The sequence below is a fragment of the Falco rusticolus genome, chromosome 7 (assembly GCF_015220075.1).
Source record: "Falco rusticolus isolate bFalRus1 chromosome 7, bFalRus1.pri, whole genome shotgun sequence".
NCBI classification, from domain to species: domain Eukaryota; kingdom Metazoa; phylum Chordata; class Aves; order Falconiformes; family Falconidae; genus Falco; species Falco rusticolus.
In genome coordinates this window covers 45031596-45050426 of record NC_051193.1, presented here as the reverse complement: position 1 = coordinate 45050426, position 18831 = coordinate 45031596, and the positions used below count along the sequence as shown (strand labels likewise).

At 48.0% G+C, this 18831-nt stretch overlaps 1 protein-coding gene across 4 annotated transcripts in view; it reads left to right on the top strand.

Moving 5' to 3' along the window:
* The first annotated feature begins 1196 nt into the window (after positions 1-1196).
* PRDM11 (PR/SET domain 11) overlaps positions 1197-18831 on the top strand; it is a 52245-nt gene continuing 34610 nt past the window's right edge. For 2 of the 4 annotated variants that reach the window (XM_037393888.1, XM_037393886.1), the window contains exon 1: positions 1711-2190. In XM_037393888.1, coding sequence (XP_037249785.1) covers positions 1966-2190 — 225 coding nt within the window. In that variant the 5' untranslated portion in view covers positions 1711-1965. The other 2 variants (XM_037393887.1, XM_037393889.1) reach the window with 2 other exon arrangements.

Here is an 18831-nt window from a genome sequence, read left to right as displayed (position 1 = left end):
TCTTACAACCTTAGACTACAACAGCTACAACAAAACTATTACTCCAAATTAGCACGGCAATCACTGTGCATTTGTGTTACTTCCATGATTTTTATTGTTTTTTTAATTACTATTTTTTCTCTTGGTTCATTCATCAATCATACTTACAAGCCCATTGTTGTACTTGCTGCCAGTTCAGTGTTCTCACACATTTCAGCACACAGACAGAAACTGCAAAGTAGGGCAGCTCTATTAGGATCTCTAATATTTCTGAGGAGTCTGAAGGTGCTGACAGCTTATGGTATGTCTTTCCCAGGCAAGTGCAAGTGCCTCAAAGTCCATCTATCTCTGCAGTTACTGGAAGGGGTAAAATTACACAGCATGCTTACACTCTGAGTAGGAATCCTCTCCCCAGAGATTAGAAATGGGGAACAAAAAGCACAAAACAGCTGGGATCTGGGGAATGGTACTCATTTGAACTTCCGAATAATCATTGGTGCCACACTGGCTGCCTTTGCAAAGCAAGCTTGTTTTGAACTCGAGTTGATTAGCTTCCTCGTTGTTTTGCCAGACAAATTATCTTTTGCTGACTTAAGTGATGCATCGAGACCTGATCCTGAAGTACTGCCCCCCCTCCCCCCCCCAGCTCTCAGTGACGGCAGCAGAAGCAGCTCAAGGATGGCAGAAGCAGCTCAAGGATGGGAGAAGCGGGCCTCAGTTTTGCTTGGGCTGCATCCTTTTTCACTGGTGTCCTCGCCAATTTTTCTTTTATAGCAGGCACCTCAGGGTGGAGGGTATTAGGAAAGAATTGTATTTCTTTGGGCTGCAGAAAAGGGTATTTCTAGGGCCACAGAAGAAGGGAAGTGTTCCAAGTGTCCAAGCATGCACATTGTCACTGCAGCCCTGTTTGCATACAAGCCCATTGTCAACTAAAGGAACTGGAAAATTATGGCCATTTATCCATCCCTCTCTTTACCCCCTGCTGTGCCTCTTTTGGCAAAGCAGCTGAACAGTTTGCATTGTTTCAAATTTAATGCTTGCAGATGGTTTTATTTAGAATTTGTTTTATTGGTGAGACATGCTTCCCCCGTTTATTAAATTATGCCTACTTTTTGCCATCCGTCATGTCTCCCGTAATTTCTGCACAGCGCTCGAGGGTAGGGTTTGTTGTTGTTGTTCTGGTCGCTGCTGGGTGGGTTGCTTTTTTAGGGGGTAATCTGAAATACGATCGAGCCCGGAGAGCCAGGGAAACACCGCGCCTCCACATTCACTTTCTGCTCGCAGAAGGGCATGGGGCTGCACACGGGCGGCGGGAGGCGCGCACCGGCGGTCCCGCCGCCGGGAGAGGGGCCCGCCCCGGGGCCACTCAGGCGGTGGCCTCGGCCGGTGAAGGAGCCCCGGGGCACGTCCCCGGCCGGGGGGCACGGCTCTCCGCCGTCCCCCACAGGCGGGCGGCCCCGAGGGTGCGGCCGGGTCCCTCTCCGCGGGGCGCCGCGGCGGCTGTCGGGCGGCGGCAGGTGGTGGCCGCGCCAGCGCCCGTGGGGAGCCCAGCGGCTCCGCGGGGCCGAGCCCCTCCGGCCGCCGGCTCCCCCCGCGCTATGGCCGAGGGCATCCCGGGCGGTTTTTGTCCTTAAGAGCCGCCCCCCCCCCCGCGAGCCCCTGCCCGGCCGCAGATCGCCGCCGGCTCCGCGCGGAACTCGCAGACTCCGGAGCAGGAGGTGGGAACCGGGGGCGGTTTGGGTTCGCTCGGCTCCTTCTGGCTTTTTTCTGCCCCCCCCTGCTTTGTGCGGCTTTTTGGCTTTGCTTTTTATTATTTTTCCCCCGCCTCCTCTCTTTCTACCTCGGGTATTTGCAGGGCAGGCAGGAGTGCCGCGGCCCCGGGAGAGCCCTGGCGGGCCGGGCCGGGCCGGGCGGGCCGGCGGCGCCTCCCCCCGGTTCGGGGGGTCCCCGGGCTCGGCCCCCGAACGCCCCTCTCTTCCGTTCTCCATGTCATTTCCTGTGCTAATAAGATGGTGGTCACGGCCGGGAGGGAGGGAGCCGCCGCCGCCTCCGCCGAGCCCGGCCCGGCCCCGGGACCCGTCCTCGCCTGGGACTAGCCAGCGGGGCCGGCGGGGAGGGAGGGCGCAGCCAGCCGGGCTCTCCCCTCCCCGCTCCCCGGGCGGAGTGGGGCCCCCGACGCCGAGGCGGGCCCCCCGCGCCCGCAGCGCCGAGGTGAGTCAGCCCCGCTGGTAGCCAAGGTGGCCACGAAAATGGCTGCGGAGCGCAGGGAGGGGGGGACACGGCCCAGCCCGGCGGACGCGGCGCGGGGGGAGGTCCGGCTGAGGGGTGCCGGCAGCGGGCGGGGCGGCGGCGGCGACGACCCGCGGGCACAGGTAGCGGCACCCCCCTCCCCGCTTTCCCCTACGGGGCGGGCGGCGCCGGGCTCGGCTCGGCTCGGCCCGGCCCCGCCGCTCCCCGCCGCGCCGCTCCCGCCCGCGCCGCGGCTGTGGCCGCCCTTCCCCTCGTCGTGCCCCCCCCGCCGCGGCCGTTAGCGTGGCCGGCGAGTGACGCGGCCGGCGGCCAATCGGCGGCGGGGGCGGGCGGGCGCGCGCCACATTGGAACGCGGGGGCGGGGCGGCGCGGGGCGCTCCCCGGGGGCGGCGGCGGCGGGAGCCCGCGGGATGCGGTACCGGCGGGTCGCGGCGCTTCTGCGGCGGGGCCGGGACACGGGCACGGGCACATCGCCGCGGGGCTCCCCGGCGGAGCGGAGCGGGGGGCGGCGGGAGCCCCGCGGCAGCTGCACCCGGCTTGCAGGCACCGTGCCTGTGGCGCCTCCCGGGTCCGCCGCAGAGTGCAGCGGATGAGTTGCCCGTGCGCCGCGGGGCCAGCGTACTTTGTTGACTCGCGTGGAAAAACTTCACCAAATGCACATTTCTTTTGCCTTCATTCCGAATGTTTTGGTGTTGTTTTTTTTTAAGTTCTTGAATCTTTCTGGATTCTTTGCAAACGCTCCAGAACAGCGTGAGTTTTATAGATATAGATTATATTTTTAAAACCTCGTTCCTGTATCCCTTGGTGTATTCCAAAGGGAAAAGGAAGATGCCTCTAGCGTCCCGTTTCAGATCACTGAAAAAAAAAAAGTTGGCCTGTGGGCAAAACTGTTGGCTCCCTGTTGCTTCCTCTTTTTCCAGTGATTAATGCTTCTCCTTAATGGGAGGAGAACTGGCAGAACCAGCTTAAAAAAAAATACTGACCTGACCGTAAGAAAGGGCTGTTTTCCAGCGCTGCAGGTGTGTGTGGCATTTTGTTGAGCAGCGAAGGAGCCCTCGCCCCAAATATCCAGCAGCCCCCTGGATCCGGTGCTGCCAGCAAGGTGTGTTCCCCATGAGACTGGCAAAGCTTGAGCACGGTGCCTGGGTTGGGCTTCTTGTTCCCCAAGTTTCTGTTTGTGCAATCACCGAGGTTATAAGCAATGGAGGTGGAAAGGGAAATGACTCTTTTAACTTTCTAATGTATTGTGTATAAACCCCACAACAGATAGCTGTGCATCCCTGATGGGGACAGTGTGTTTTTTGTTTTCAAGTGCAAGTTGCAATCAGAAAGTATTCAGGTGATGTGCGCTTGCTTCTTGCAAGGGGTGCTTCGACCAAAGGTGCTTCTGCTCTAGAAATAATAGTTTAGCACGGGGCTGAGCGACGCAGGGCTCTTGAATCACGTGCAGTCTGCAAAGGGTTCAAGTGTGGGGGCTGTTGGCGTAGCGGCGGAAGGACTGTGCTAGCAGAGGAAAGGCTGGTTAGCTGAACCACTCACCCAGGAGGGTTCAAGGTCACTGCAGGAGATGCTGAAGGTTGTCCTGGCTCTTGGCTACATGCTGAGTTGACTGATCCCATTGCACTGCGGAGCAGCAGGACCAGGGGAAGCTGCTGTTCCCTCCTGCCTGGGAGTTGTGTCAAAAGCTGCTGCTCCTTCTGGCTGTCCGTGGGACGTGAGGGAGGACCTGCAGCTCCCAGCTCAGTGCTGGCTTTAGTGCGGAACTTGCTGGTTTCAGCAGAGCAGCCTGTTGCTCCTCTAGCATCTTTGTGGACCATGCATGCAGCACCGTGCTTTCTGTGGCAGTTTATGGGGGACTCTGTCACTGTGAGCCTTACTGATTGCTGGTAGCAGTTACTTCCGCTTTTTTGACAATTTAAGGGGGAGGATTATTGTGAGGGTAATACCTGATATTAAATAATGAGGACAAAAGCAAAGATTTGTCTGAAACCTTACTTTTGATGTATTGAGGCAAGGTCAGTCAGTCTTACTGGGATGGTGTGGGGGCAGGTTGTTCGCTCATATTTCTTGCTGGAAAGCAATGGACCTGCTCGAAGTGTGTAGGACGTGGGTAAGGTTGTGTGTCCATGAACACTGCAAGAGGACCCTGAAGCGGGAGGGCTGCTCTGATGCAGGATCTTTGCAATCGGGGGGCCACAAGTATTGCAGTGAGTGGAAGGTGCTGCCCTGAGTCAGGAATCAGAGTAAAGTATGTATATTGAGGAGAAAAACGACAAGTCCAGGCAAGAGAGGTCTTTGGTTTTTTAATAAGGAGTACCATGTATGCTTTATCCTTCTGATATCTTTTTTAATATTCTTTTTTCCTTTTGTAACTTCTGTCTCATGTGGGTTAATTCCCAAGCAAAGTCGTGGGTTTTTGAGTCATGTCCTCCCCTTTCCCTGTGTCCTTTTATGCAAGAGAAGTATGTGCTTTTACATTTCTGTTCTTAATGTTGCTGTTAGCAGGGCCTCTCTCTTGCTGGTTTGGCTATATATGCTACTAACCATTTCCAGAGCTCTTAAAATACTGCCTAATGTTCATGACATTTTGGAGTAGCATATTTAAAATTGTTATTGCCAATCCAGTGTTGTTGGCTTGTGTATGAAAATTTACATGGAAAAACTAAGCATAGTCCCAAAGACAAAATACGTTGTTGGGGGTTTTTTTTTTGTGTGTTTGACAATCAAATAGTAATACCGTAGATTGACTGGGGGACCCTCAGAAGGAAGAAATAACCTGCTAAAACTTGATCTGAAGATACGAGGCCAGGTAGATGTAAGAAGCAATAAGTCTTGTTCCCAGTGGCATGAGTACAGGTGGGAACTTTTGATGCCTACTTTGCACTGTGAATGTGTTTCTGAGACCTGTGAATCATAGAATAGTTTAGGTTGGAAAAGACCTTTCAGATCATCAAGTCCAACCATTAACCTAGGACTGCCAAGTCCGCCACTAAACCATGTCCCTAAGTACCACATCTATGTGGTTTTTTAACACTTCCAGAGAGGGTGATTCTACTACCGCCCTGGGCAGCCTGTTCCAATGCTTGACCACCCTTTCAGTGAAAAATGTTTTCCTAATAACCAGTCTCATCCTCCTGTGGTGCGACTTGAGGCCGTTTCCTCTTGTCCTGTCACTTCTTATCTGGGAGAAGAGACCTGCCCCCATCTGCCTACAGCCTCCTGTCAGGGAGCTGTAGAGAGCGATATGGTCTCCCCTGTGCCAAAAGGTCTCCCCTGTGCTGCCTTTTCTCCAGGCAAAACAATCCCAGTTCCCTTAGCCAATCCTCATCAGGCTTGTGCTCTAGACCCGTCACCAGCTTCCTTGCCCTTCTCTGGACACACTCCAGCACCTCAGTGTCTTGAAGTGAGGGCCCCTAAACTGAACGCAGTATTTGAGGTGTGGCCTCAAACCATGAACAACCGGTTTTCCTAAGAAAGCCAAAGCAAGCAAACATCGGTTTTATTCCGCAGATTGGATTGCAGTTTTGTGGCCTTTTAAGAAATCTGGAGTCACTTGGACATGTATCTGGGTACTCTTGATGCATCTTCTTGCATCAGCATTGAGTTCTCTGATTTGGGCTCTCACCTGAGCACAGGTCCTTTGGGCTCCAGGGTTGAGAGCTGCTTGAGACACAGGCATCGCTGGTGGAGGAGGGTTGGCCAAAGGGCAGCAGTCCTCCCAGCCTGCCGCTGGGCAGCCCTGCCGTGGGATGCTAGCTTTGCTACTCGGCATCTTGCCCCCTGTCATGCTTGTGGTGTATTTCATCGCAAGCGCTTCTGTACAGCGCTTCTACCTGAAGCCCTGTGGTAGAGGGTGAAGTTTCTTGGACCAGAGCTGTGCAGCTGCAGACTGTTCTGGTGCATCCTCTTGCACTGACCTCTGCAACAGTGAAGTAAAGAAGGCTTTAATTTCACAGGCTTTTCTGTTCTCTCTGTGACCTCTTCTCTGCTGCTGAAGGTGTTTTTAAATAAAGCCTCTAGAGCAGTGGTCCTTCTAAAGCTGCGTAGTGAAATCTTGCTTTTCAGGAATCCTTGCTAGTTAAACTTGCCTGTGCAAGTGGATTCCAGTAGCAAGTCTAACCTCCTAAAGAAAAAGCAGAGAGGACAAGTTGAAAGGCAGGTTTGTGTCACCTTGCATGGCATCTTTAGAAACAAGGTGAGGGAAAACTGCTTCAGAAAGGGCGGAAGTTTGCAGGTGAAAGGTCAAACAAAGAGTGATGGAAAATGCAAGGCAGTCCTGTGGCTTCATTGTAAGGTGGGAGCAGCCAAGGTCAGTGGAGAAGAAACCTGGTGAAGAGGGCAACACAAGCATCCCATGCTAGAGAATTTTTTTTTTTAATAACTGCTATGTGATAGGCACTAATAGAAAAGACGGGAGGATTGAGAGCAAGTAGGGAAAAAAAGCAGAAATGAATGTGGTAAATTTTGACTTGGCATCTAGAATCACGTTTACAATGTGGGTTTTCCAAGGTCTAGTCACTGTCCTCACCGTATAGGCTTTGGACTTCGGCTAGACTCAGTGAGGGTGGTGCTATGGCGTTTTTCCTCCTTCCATCCCAGACTTTGCACATAAATGCAAGAACCTGTGTTTCTGCTGAGAGACTGTCAAGCAATTAAAAATATTGACACTTCAAGGTTTGCTGTTGTGCTTAGTGGTCCGTTTGTGTGGATGGCTTGTATCCTTGGGAGCTGTTCAAAGGCCTCTCTCTGCAGCGCAGGGAGGTAGTACTCTGGCGTTTCAGACTGAACTGTTTCTCTGCAGTCAGAAGGTAAAAACATTATATGTATAATTTAAGGTTTAAGCTGCAGAAACTGGCAGCCTCCTGAGAGAGATCAGTAATGCATACTGCAGAAGACCGCTTCAGTGCAGTCCCTTGGTCACGGACAGCCATCAATAAGGGGCCCATCAGAAGGGTATCATAAGCAAAGTTGTCCAATTTGAGCACACTCTGATAAATGGATTCGTTTCTCTGCTCCCTTTCTTTTCTCCTCCTTAAACTTAGGCTTTCTTCCAAGGCCAGTTTTCCTTCAACTGTAGTGACTCCTCTTGGAGGAGGGGCTGCTGTTCCAAAGTCAATGTGGGTGTCGAGCCCTGCTGCTGCTGGCACTGCCGGTGGCTCAGCAGGGCTGCCTGTGCTGCCGTCAGCTGGTGGATGGCTTTTGCCAGTGGAAGCTTGACCATGAGTACTGGGGGTGACATATGAGGATAGAGTGGTGAAAGTGTATGGGAGGTGATGTGAGGGATTATCTCATGTGGCAGCTCTAGAATTGCTTTAATTAGCTAGCCCTGAGAACCGGTGGTGCTCGTGCCTTGTGCAGTGGGGAGCCAATGCACTGAGCATCCTTTGCTGGTCCCTGAGCCAGGTCATCCTTGCATACTGCAGCACACTGGTTCCAGGCTCCTGAGTGTGGATCAGGCCACCGTGGGCACGCAGCTCATCTGGTCCCCTGCAGACACCCCTTCAGGGTGTTTCAGAGTGTTGAGGGCCGGTAATTGGAGCTAATGTTGGTCAGGGACATCAGCTGTTTCCACGCTAATAACAAACATGAAATGTTGTCCAGTACATTCCTTTTCAGTACAATTAAGTTTTATTTTGAAGTTGTATCATACAAACTGTGTCATAATATGCTGAGTGGAGTTAAATGTGGTCCTTCAACTTCAGACTCAGAACAGCTGAGCAGTATAAGTGTACATAGCATCTTCCTTGAAAGATGTCATAAGTTTGACTGAGGTTACCTTTCCACCCCTAGCATGTTCTTCTTCACACCCTTCATTTGGATAAACCTTAAATTCCTCATTGTGTATATCAGGGAATTTAGCCTTTTTCGTTGTTTGGTGCTTTTTGTTTGTTTGGGTTTTTTTTTTCTTTTGCTCTGAGGCTGCTGGAATATTTCATGTGGTCTGCTGCTTTTTTTAAATTTGAGACCTTTTACTTGGAAAGGCTAATGTGAATGTTAAATATGCCAGTTTGTGGAGACTAGTCCTTTTATCCCTTCAGAGGAAATTAAAACATTTGGAAACTGCTGAAGAAAAAATCAATACTGGTGACACATGAACATACTTTTGTGAACAATAAAATATGTTCTAGAGTTGTCATGTGTGCACACCTATGCATGCAGACTATCTTTTTTGAGCTCAAGTGAGATCAATTGGCTTTTGAAGAACAGAAGCTTTTTAATTACTGAATTTCTTTTCGCTTTGTGATTGGGAAGAGAATTTATGTATGGTATATGTGTACGTTGCTTTGCTCCTTAAGAAATTTTTCCCAAATCATGTAGTGAAGGTGCACTGGTACGTGACCCTCAGTGCAGAATCCTACTAGCTAACGCTGCATTGCTGTTGCAAAGGCAGTACCTCCAGAAAGATGGATCCCCTTACTGTATGTCCTAGACGTGTTGAGAGCTAGCACCAACTAAATCAGATGCTAACATATCCTCTTTAGGTCTGACAGACTTAACTGGTTGTTGGTTGGTGGTTTGGTGGTGGGTTTTTTTTTAGCTAGGTCTCGTTCTGTAGTCAGGTGTTGAAATGCTGCTTTTGAATTCTCTTAGGGTAGCTGGTGAACTTCTGTAGGCTCTCAGTGACCTGGATACGTGAAGTCACTGTGACGTGCTCCTTGGTTTTGGACTAGAATCGCATGAGTTCTTGGGCTTTCCATGCTTCTGCTAGTAAGTGTTTTTAAAATGTGCGTAGGGTAGGAGAACCAGGTATTTCTGTGCAACCCAATACCTTTGTGCAGAAGACACACTTGAGGAGTGGGGATTGAAGGAATGGGCCAGAAGTGCTTGGCCTCTTCTGGAAATTTTTTTCGTAGTTCACTGTGTTAGGATATACAGGGTCTGAACACCCCTCTCCCTTTATGGAAGGGAATGTGCAGATCAAATGGTGGTGGTGGTGAATTCAGCACACGGATATCTGATTTCTTGGCAGATCTGACATTAGGAGTATCTGGACTGCTGCCTGCCCCAAGGAAAAGGGGGTCGGTATGACCCATGCTCAGCCAGCACTCATCCAAGTGTGTAACATGAGCCCCTAACCCGCAGACAGATTTCCCAGCCCTGAATAATGTCCTGTTGTACTGTGAGATCTTATCTCCATAATGGACTGCAAGAGGGTACAAATGAGGAGAAATAAATATGGCTGTTCTTTTTGCTTCCTCTGCATTTTGTGGAACAGTTGATTTGTTCTAGTTCGGCCTGGTGTGTGTGTTTGTGCTTTTAAAGGACTGAGCTAGTTTATTAGAATTTTAGGAACAAATGAAAATACAATTTGCTCCTACCATCTCATATCCCTCCCAAGTATTCTTTCCCTTTTTACTGAACAAGTAAGAAGAAAGAAGCTGCTTGAGTGTCCTGAAGCCCAAGTACAGTGAAACCACTGTAACAAAAAATACCCCAAAAAAATTTACAAAAATGAAAAATTACGAGGAACCATTATGTACCATCCTTCAACAGCAATGAACAGATGCCAACTGGACAAATGGTACTGAAGCAGGATTTTATCTTCATTTTGGATCTGTACCCACAAGTCCCAATTGAATGGAGATCCGCATGCAGCTGAGACTGCCTGCCTAGAGGTATTGGTGCTGCTGAGGCTTTACAATTTGACATTATATTCCTGAAGCCTTTGAGTTGGGTGGTGGGAAGGGGCACTGCTCAATAATCAGAGTCCAGAGGTCTTTTGAAGAGGTGGGGATTTCTCATCTGCCTTTGGGATAAAGGGCTTTGGGTTGTGATTTGGAAGTATGCGTAAGAAACTTTCTGTCATGTGGCTGTATCAAGGGCAAAATTGTGTTTTGTTGTTTGTGCTTTTTATGTTATAAAATTTAAGGTCAGTCTTAGAAAAAAACACCATGTTTATAAAGGCAGACCAGCACTTGGTTGTCTCTGTTGAGTGCTTTGTTGGCTTTGTGCAGGGGAAGGTTGCTCTGGTGAAATGCACTGAGCTTTCTGACTTGGTGGGGCAGTTTCAATTTTGTGTGTAGCTTGGCCATGGATTACAGATGTGTGTGCAAGCCTGTCCATCCTGTCAGTCCATCCTGTTGTGTCCTCTGACACCACTAACATTCACCAGTGGAAGGAGACAAGAGTACTGCAGGTAATCTTTGGGTTTTTTTTTTAAAAAAAGGAAAGGCTGTAACTTCTAGAAGAGCATTGAGTGAAAGGCCGTCTTGTTAAAAGATGGATGTGCTCTCTAGAGGGGCTAATTTAGACACTAAGGAAATATCTGTGGAGCTGATTGCTGGCTGGGTGCCAGTCACTGAAGGGCACCGGAGGCTGAAATGCCAGGCAGCGCTGGTAGTGCTGGCACTTCAGCCCATGACGGTTGGTTGTATGAATTATCTCTCTGCCTTCCAGCTAATTTTATCCTGTTGATTTTTCATGAATCATTTCCCATTTCTGTGGGTTAGAAATTAAAGTGGAGGTTTGCTGGCCAGAATAGCCACATCTGCTATTTAGAAAGTAGTGTCTGGGGTTTGCTTCCTACCCACCCCCACACCTTCCTTTCCCTTTCCCTTTTTACCTCTGTCAGCGTTCAAGTACGTGAATCACTGGTGTTGCTCACCCACAGAAATTTTTAGGCTGGCCAGCCTACACAAGTGCAGGGGTCCTCTGGATGCACATGAGCTCATGGTGGGCAGCTGGGCGGCGGCGGTGGTGGGCACAGGTGGGTGCTGAGTGCTATGTGGCAGGGCACCGGGCACACGGTGAGGCTGGCAGGACTCAACTGGGGAGTCTTGGATTTCCTGCATGTGCCTTATAAAACATTAAAGGCACTCCAGTGTTTTTTCTCAGCACGGCAGAAGAGCAGGAGTGCTGTGGTGACCCTGCCTGCTGCGTGCCTACCAAGTGCTTCCTCACTGCAGCTTTTTGTTTCCCCATGGGTAAGAGCAGGTCATTTAGTCAGTAAATTCACATCTCTGCTTTCTATAGAACTATCTGTGTGATGAAAAACCTAACTTTTTGAGACCCAAACATAACTTACCTTTGTGGAGCTGTGTGTGCTTGTTTGCCATGGAGGTTGCCATCTGGGCCAGCAGAAAGGAAAGGCAAAATTGATAATCCAAAAGTTGAGCCCTATAAGTAGGTATCCAGGGACCCACGTGGGAGTTGCGTAGCATGAGTCCTGTGGGTAAGCGAAGTCTTGCTGGCAGCTCTGCTTAGGAAAAAGCATGTTCTCTTGAAGCAGAGTGGGTACTGGGTAAACGGGAGGAGGTCTCTAGCTTGCTGATGTTCATTTTTAATCAATCTGGGTGGATCACAGCTAATCCAAGAGACTGGAAGAGTGATTGTTTTGAGATGGTTCTGAAAATTGCTAAGTGGATGGCTCAGGAAATGATAGGTTGGGTAGCATGACACCAATCCTGGGTAAATAAAAAGTAATTCATGTTTGAAACTTGATGTCATGCAGAGTGTCTTGTACTCCTCAAACAGGTCTGATTTTGTTCTTTGACATGCTTACAGTTGGTTTAAAGAAAGATTCATAGACATGATATACTTAGGTATATAAGGCAGTTGACTCAGTGCATGAGAATCCAATTAATATCTAATGCCAAAGAATATCAATAAAATACAAGTGGCTTAGGAAGTGAAGGTAGTGATTGATAGAGTCAGCATCCAATAAATAAACTGAAGTGTCAGTATAAACAGTAAGGAGGATGAAGGATACTCTAAGCTAAAGGACAGTATTAGCATGCTAATAAATCAACTGTTTGTAGATTAACTTCAAGATGAACGTAGAAAATGTTTTTTTCAGTGTCAGAAGATCAAGGCTCTGGCACTGCTGCCTTAGACACGGGGAGCAAATAATTCAGCTATTTTAAGCTAGAGCTCGATCATTTTACAGAAGACTCTCCGCAACATGATATGTGGAGACTGTGTTTTCAAAGAAGTAGACTCGATGACCCTTCCCTTCAAATGAGGGGAAGAGAGAAGCCAATTCTGCCTGACGCTTACTCAGTGATGCAGAAGAAAGCATGACTCACCATTGGCCAAATGTGTAGATGAAACAAGTTTGGTGAATTGTAGCTATTCATAGGGTGGAACGAAGTAACACAGTTTGTTTGGTAAATGGAACCATTGAAACAAAATAATTTTCATGCAGACAAATGGAGAGTTATAAACCTGGAAAGGCATGCCCCGAACATGATCTGCAAAGGGGGGTTGTGTCCCAACCAGTCCTGTGTGAGAGAATGTGGGGATCAGAATGGGCAGGCAGCTCTGGGGAGTTTCTGTGTCAGGGCCTAGCTGGGAAAGATAACTATGATTTGGACACGTAACTGGAGAAGTCATGAATAATAGGGGTGAGGAGGTAGCTTTGTGCCTGTAACTCTTTACATTTACTTCAGACTCAGTCTTACATCAGCATGGCTTTCTGGTGCCAGCATCTTCAAGTAATGTAGCGAAGACTAGAAGAGTTACATAGAAGGATGTTGAAAATTGTTGGAAAGGTGGGAAAATAATGCATGGGTGCATATCCAGGGCTTTGCTATCTCTGTGTTTTTATTCAGTGCTTATCACTATTGCTTTCGGAAGACCTTTCAGTAGTGTCTTAAAGGAACAAGGCTTACATCTGCCAGTTGGTTGTACTCTTATTCTATCCTTGGGGAGAAAAATGTTGGTGGAATAGCATGTTGGTTTAGTATGAGGGTTTTTTATCTGTTTGTTTTAACTTTACAAATGTAGGTATATATTTATGTTGAAGAAGCCAAAGGCAAAAAGTGCAGCTGGCAGTCCTGACCAAAGATGGTGAGGTTTGTTACAGCCATTAACCTGGGAAGCAATTCTTTCCATTTGCTCAAAGCAGTGTCCCAACATGCTGGGTATTTCAGCCTTTCTCACCGGATTGCAGGGCTCTTTGAAAGAACTGCTGCCCAGACCGAGAGGTTCACATACTCTTTGTCCGTGACGGGGATTTAACAATTGAAATGTACTCTGAAGTGTTGGCTTCTCTTCCCCTTGCTAGGCTCAGATGGAGATTTTTTCCTGTTTGTAGGGTAAAGGTAAGGGCATGTGACATATAGGGGATCAGCCAGGTTGACCTAATTCTCCTTTCTACCCTTAAACTGTGAATCTGAGATGAATGCAGGGAGCCAAATGCAGCAAAAATTAGAACTTCCCAGTTTAAGGGAATTATTTTTAATATATTTAAAAAATGCAAGTCACATACTCTTTTAGCTGCAGTAAGTGGCTGCCTTGGCTCTGTGGCATGCTGTACTGTTTCAGAGGCTTTTAGGCTCTATGGGAGCTTTATGTTGTCAGCATCCTGCTGGGTTGAGTCCTTACTCAACACTTAACGTAGAGAAGTTGTGCCAAATAATGCCCAGTTTGCAGAGGCTTGTGCTGATCCATACTAGCTTCCTACTCCAAGATCAACAAAGGGCAAACGCTCCTGACTGATCATAATGTGGAATTTTGTGTCAAATCCTGTAAAGTCAGCAGCATTTTCCACCTTCACTAGAGGCCACCAAGACAATTTTAAGGGATTATTTCAGATGTCCTTTTCCTCTTCTCCCTCTGAAATGTGTCTGTCACGAAGTAGATCATGGCAGGTTTTGATGACGTGTTTTGCCAATGAACCATGTAAGAGTGACAGTGTGAGCGCATCTCACATCCATTTGAAGTGACAGGAGGAGTTTCAGGTTGGCAAACAGGAATTTCCCAGTCTCCAGCCTGTCTGCAAGCAGAATGACACCAGGAAGTTTGTGTTGTGGCATCCCAGTGCTGTTTGTCATGTCAGTTGCTGGTCTTGAGCAAATCTTTGAAACCACTGGGAACTCTCAGCCCGCCCTGCTGTAAAATGGGTTTAAGTCTCGTGATTTTGAAGCTTGTGCTCCAAGTTTCTTCAGAAAGCTGCAGCAAAACCGGTGGTGCTTTCAGGTGTCTTTCTTGTAGTCCTGGCCTTCCTCAGTGTCTTCAGAATTCAAAACTCAGAGAAAATGCTTCATACTTCTCTTCTGGTGAATTCATGGCTATCGACTGTAGTGGTGTAATTGACAATGATTTAAACAAGTCCTAGTTGCAGCCCATGCTGCTCAAATCCTGCATCATCCATGCCCTGTAATTTTTACTAAGTTTGAATTTGTGACTGCTCCAGCTTGTCTCCAGCTGTGCAGGCTGCATTCAGCACTGCTCTGTGGTTGTCAGAGAAGAGCCCTGGCCTTGCATCAAGGGAGGCAGGTCGTCAGGTCTTGCCCTGCCACCAGCCTTCACCATGCCAGGATGCTGCTCTGCTGCAGATGGAGGACAGCTTCACCCATGGGAGTGTCATGCTTTGGAGTGGGGGAAATTAAGCCAGTGTTGTGGCAACTGTCGCGGCAAAAGCAGTTTCCCCAGTCGAGCATGGGGTTAGTATGTCTGTGGACAGTGGTCCTCTGAGCAAACTGGTTCTCTCTCTTATTTTGTGGGATGTTTCAGTGTTTGCATTGGCTGCCAGCGTGAGCTGCATAGCCAACTGGTACTTCATAAAGTGACTTGAAATGGTTGGCATGGCCGAGGACCTTGGTAAGGGAATTCATGTCGGGAAAAACAGTCAGCTTGGGTCTTTCGTGGCTATTTGGAGGGGAGCTCAGAGCCTTGAATGTGCTGCTTTATTCCCCCTTCTCAGCTCGTCAGTAGCTGACTGTTCTGGATTACTAGTTCTGTTAATAATATGCAGCTATAGAAAAAGCGTATGAATTCAAGTCCGTCTTTCACCATGGGCCTGTACTTCAAAATGTGGTACAAGCTATGCAAGATCGATCTTAAAAGAAGAGGGGATGACCTCCAGAAGGCTGGCAGTGAGAAACTGAGTGAAGGAGCTGTGTGCTGAGGAGGAGATGGATTCCTATACAGCTGCTTCACATGCAAGAATGTCCCAATCTGGGAAATGTGCCAGTAAAATGTAAAATTAAAGCTCTGTTTTGGAGGCTGATCCACACAGATAAGAGTCTGTGGCTGTTAACTAATAACTACAAGAGGGGCAGTGATAAAGGTGGCATACTTGAGGATGGGAATTCACAGGTTCATTTGTGCTTAACCCCATTTGGATGTTTTTTCCCCACTTTAGAGACTGACAGCTCAGATATTCTTGTGTTTTCTACTTCTCTGTGAGCAGTATGGTAAAGCCACTGGAGTATTTAGCATGTCATGCAGAAACATGGCAGGTCCTTGCGTACTTTGTAAAGAAAAAGGAGAGGTTATATGGCACCACTTGTGAACCCAGGGATGCCTCTTGGGATTTGTAGTGGTCACATTGGTGTCTTGGGCCTGCTGAAGACCTTTGTGCCTCATACCATGACTGCTTTTGCTGTCCAAAGGACTTGATGTCGTGTGCAGACAGCGCCGGGATCTTCACAGCATCCCTCTCACTTAGGGATTGTCCTTTCTGACACCCTGCCAGGACTTTGCAGTAGGCTCTGTTTGCACTGACATTGGGAGGACTGAGTGTCCTGATGGGCACAGGGACATGCACATAGGAGGTCGAGTACCCCCTTAGAATACCCTCAGCAGTAACTATGGAGTCTGCTCTGCTTATGCTTACATGGTGCTTCTCCACATCATCTGAAATCTTCAGAGGATCATCATATTTAGGTGTTAGAACAAACAGAACTATAAAAATTGCCCAATGCCCCCAAAACAATAAAGTGGAGGGAGTGAAAAGTGCAGAACGTGAACTAGACTCTTGTAATTGTGGAAAACTGAAGCAAGAGGAGAAGGGGCAAGGGCGAGAAACTAATGGGTGGTGAAATTAGGAAAAACTAAAAGCAGCTTTAAACACATCAGAAGCTAAAATAATCCTAAAAGCAGAGTCATCTACTGATGTCTGGAACTGGAAAAATGTCAAATACTTTTTTTCCTGTAGCTGGTGGATGGTACCAGTTACAGCAGCAGCATAATGCTCTCTGTTGTAGTAGTAGCATGGGAAATTACCAAACAGCAGCTACTACAGCAGTACATTTTTAAGTTTGCTGTTCTTGCTAACTTGCATCCAGGGATTTTAAAAGAACTGGCTGAGCAGTGCTCTCTGAGCCATAAATGCTAATTTTAAAAGAGTATATGTAATGAGTTAGACTGAAAAGAATGCTGTGTGTTAATCATAAACAAATAAGCTAATATGAAGTCTAATCTGGACAAACTAGAATACTAGGCTACTTTCAGTCTGATGTTGGTGTCCAGTAAAATAGTGTAATAGCTGATAGGGATTGGATTGGTCATGATTTAAGGGGGTGTTAATTGTAATAGCAGTCTGTACAGATTTTTTTTTTTAATAGGTCTTTTTCTAACATGGTGTGGTTTTCTGATGTTGCTATAATTTTGCTTGATAAAGGTAAAAGTGTTGGTGTATCTTGTTTGTTTAATGCACTTGAAGGTGTGCTACGTTACCAGGATAAGCAGCTAGAATGATTCAATGTGTCACACACTGTTGGAGCGGGTCTGGAGGAGGGCTGCAAAAATGATCTGAGGGCTGGAGCACCTCTGCAGTGAAGAGAGGCTGAGAGAGTTGGGGTTGTTCAGCCTGGAGAATAGAAGGCTCCAGGGAGACCTTACTGCAGCCTTTCAGTACTTAGAAGAGGGCTTGTAAATAACATGGGGGCAGACGTTTTAGTAGGGCCTGTTGCAATAGGACAAGGGGTAATGGTTTTAAACTAAAACAGGGTAGATTTAGACTAGATGTTGGGAAGAATTATTTTTTTTACAGTGTGGGTGGTGAAACAGGTTGTCCAGAGAGGTGGTAGATACCCCATCCCTGGACACATTCAAGGTCAAGCTGGATGGGGCTCTGAGCAACCTGATGTAGTGGAAGATGTCCCTGCTCATTGTGGGGTTGGACTAGGTGACCTTTAAAGGTCCCTCCCAACCCAAACTATTCCACGATTCTAGGAGTAAGTGAAAGCCTGACTAAATGAAAGGTCACAGTGTGACACCAAAAGGGAGAGCCATTGCTGATAGTGTATTTCTAGTAGTGTCAGCTGGGAATTGTTTTTTTTTACTTGATGCTAGTCAAGATGTGGGTGTTGCTCTTTTCTCCCAAGTAGCAAGCGACAGAATGAGAGGAAATGGTCTCATGTTGTGCCAGGAGAGGTTTAGATTGGATATTAGGAAAAATTCCTTCATCAAAAGGGTTGTCAAGCATTGGAACAGGCTGTCCAGGAAAGTGGTTGAGTCACCATCCCTGGAGGTGTTTAAGGGACATGTGGATGTGGTGCTTAGGGACATGGTTTAGTGTTGGACTTGGCAGTGTTAGGTTTATGGTTGGACTCAATCTTAAAGGTCCTTGCCAGTCTAAATGATTCTATGATTCTAAGGTTGTCAGTGTCCTGGAGGAAGACACAAAGTTAATTTGGATTACGTTTGTGGGCAATGCAAAGTCTGGGCAAATCGCAAGTAATGAAAAGAGGCAAGTTAGTGGTGGAGTTGCGATCGTGTGCGTACTGGCTGAGACAACAAAAGAGTTGTGTGAATGTTTTAAAACTGGGCACCTGGCTGCTGAGCAGGTAGGAGAGCTGGCAAGGGGTGTGCAGTGGCCTGTTGCAGGAGCTAGAGCTCTTATGGCAGCACGGCAGTTCACCAAACGCTAAACCCCAGCTGTGCACAGTGACCAGGAGGTAAATGCAGTACTTGGATGCAAACATGGAAATCCTGAGGAGGGGCAGGGAGGTTGTTGTCTCTGTGCAAGGTGCTGCTGCTGTCAGTGCTGGAGTGCTGTGGCCTGTGCTGTGCAGGGATGTTGCTGATAAGTTGGAGGCACTTCAGGGAGAACCATGAAGGGAGGGCTGCAAAATGAGCCATACAGTAAAGTGAGGAGTTGCATATGTAAAATAAACACTGGATTTCTTTTTTTTTTTTTTTTTTTTAATTTTTTTTTTTACCCTTGTCTTGGTGGTGGTACACTGTAACTTAACCAGGAGTTCACTGAAGGAACCCCCGTGGCCTGTCTTGCATAGGAAGTTAGACTGCACCATCATAGGGTCTCTCTCACTCTGTAATTGAGGAGTCTCCACGAGGAAGGAGTGGGAAAGGAAAAGCCACTGTCTCCTCAGAGACAGATGTCTCCATCTCTTCCTACTGAAGCTTTGGGGATGTGGGTGTTTTAACTGCAGGTGCCCTGTCCTTCAGTTTTCCAAAATGGGTGGCTTTTATGACTGAGAACGTCTGCCCCGAAGCCAGCATCTGCCTATCCTGTGTCAGCTCAGGCCCCACAGATAACCAGCTCTGGGGCAGCACCCATCTCTTCTTGTTCCTTAACATCTTCCCCCTCTATCATATCAGCTGCTGCTTTTTCCCTCCTGAGCTCCTCTACTGCAGACTTTTCAGGAAAGACTTTTCCTTCTTCTCTGGTAAAGGCAGGTAGCCTCTGCCTGTAGCACTAGCTGGTGCACGGGGACAGGCCTGGAGAGCTTCCCTCTGGCTCCAGAGAGTGCAGACCAGAGGCTCAGGCTGCCAAAATAATGAGCCCTTCCTTGCCCTTAATATTGCTTTCCTTCTGACTGACTGTGGGAATTCTGAAAGAAAATGTGTCTTGTTTTGGGCATCTTGAAATGGCTTAAAAGTGTGTATGTTTGCATGTATCTAGTTGTACTT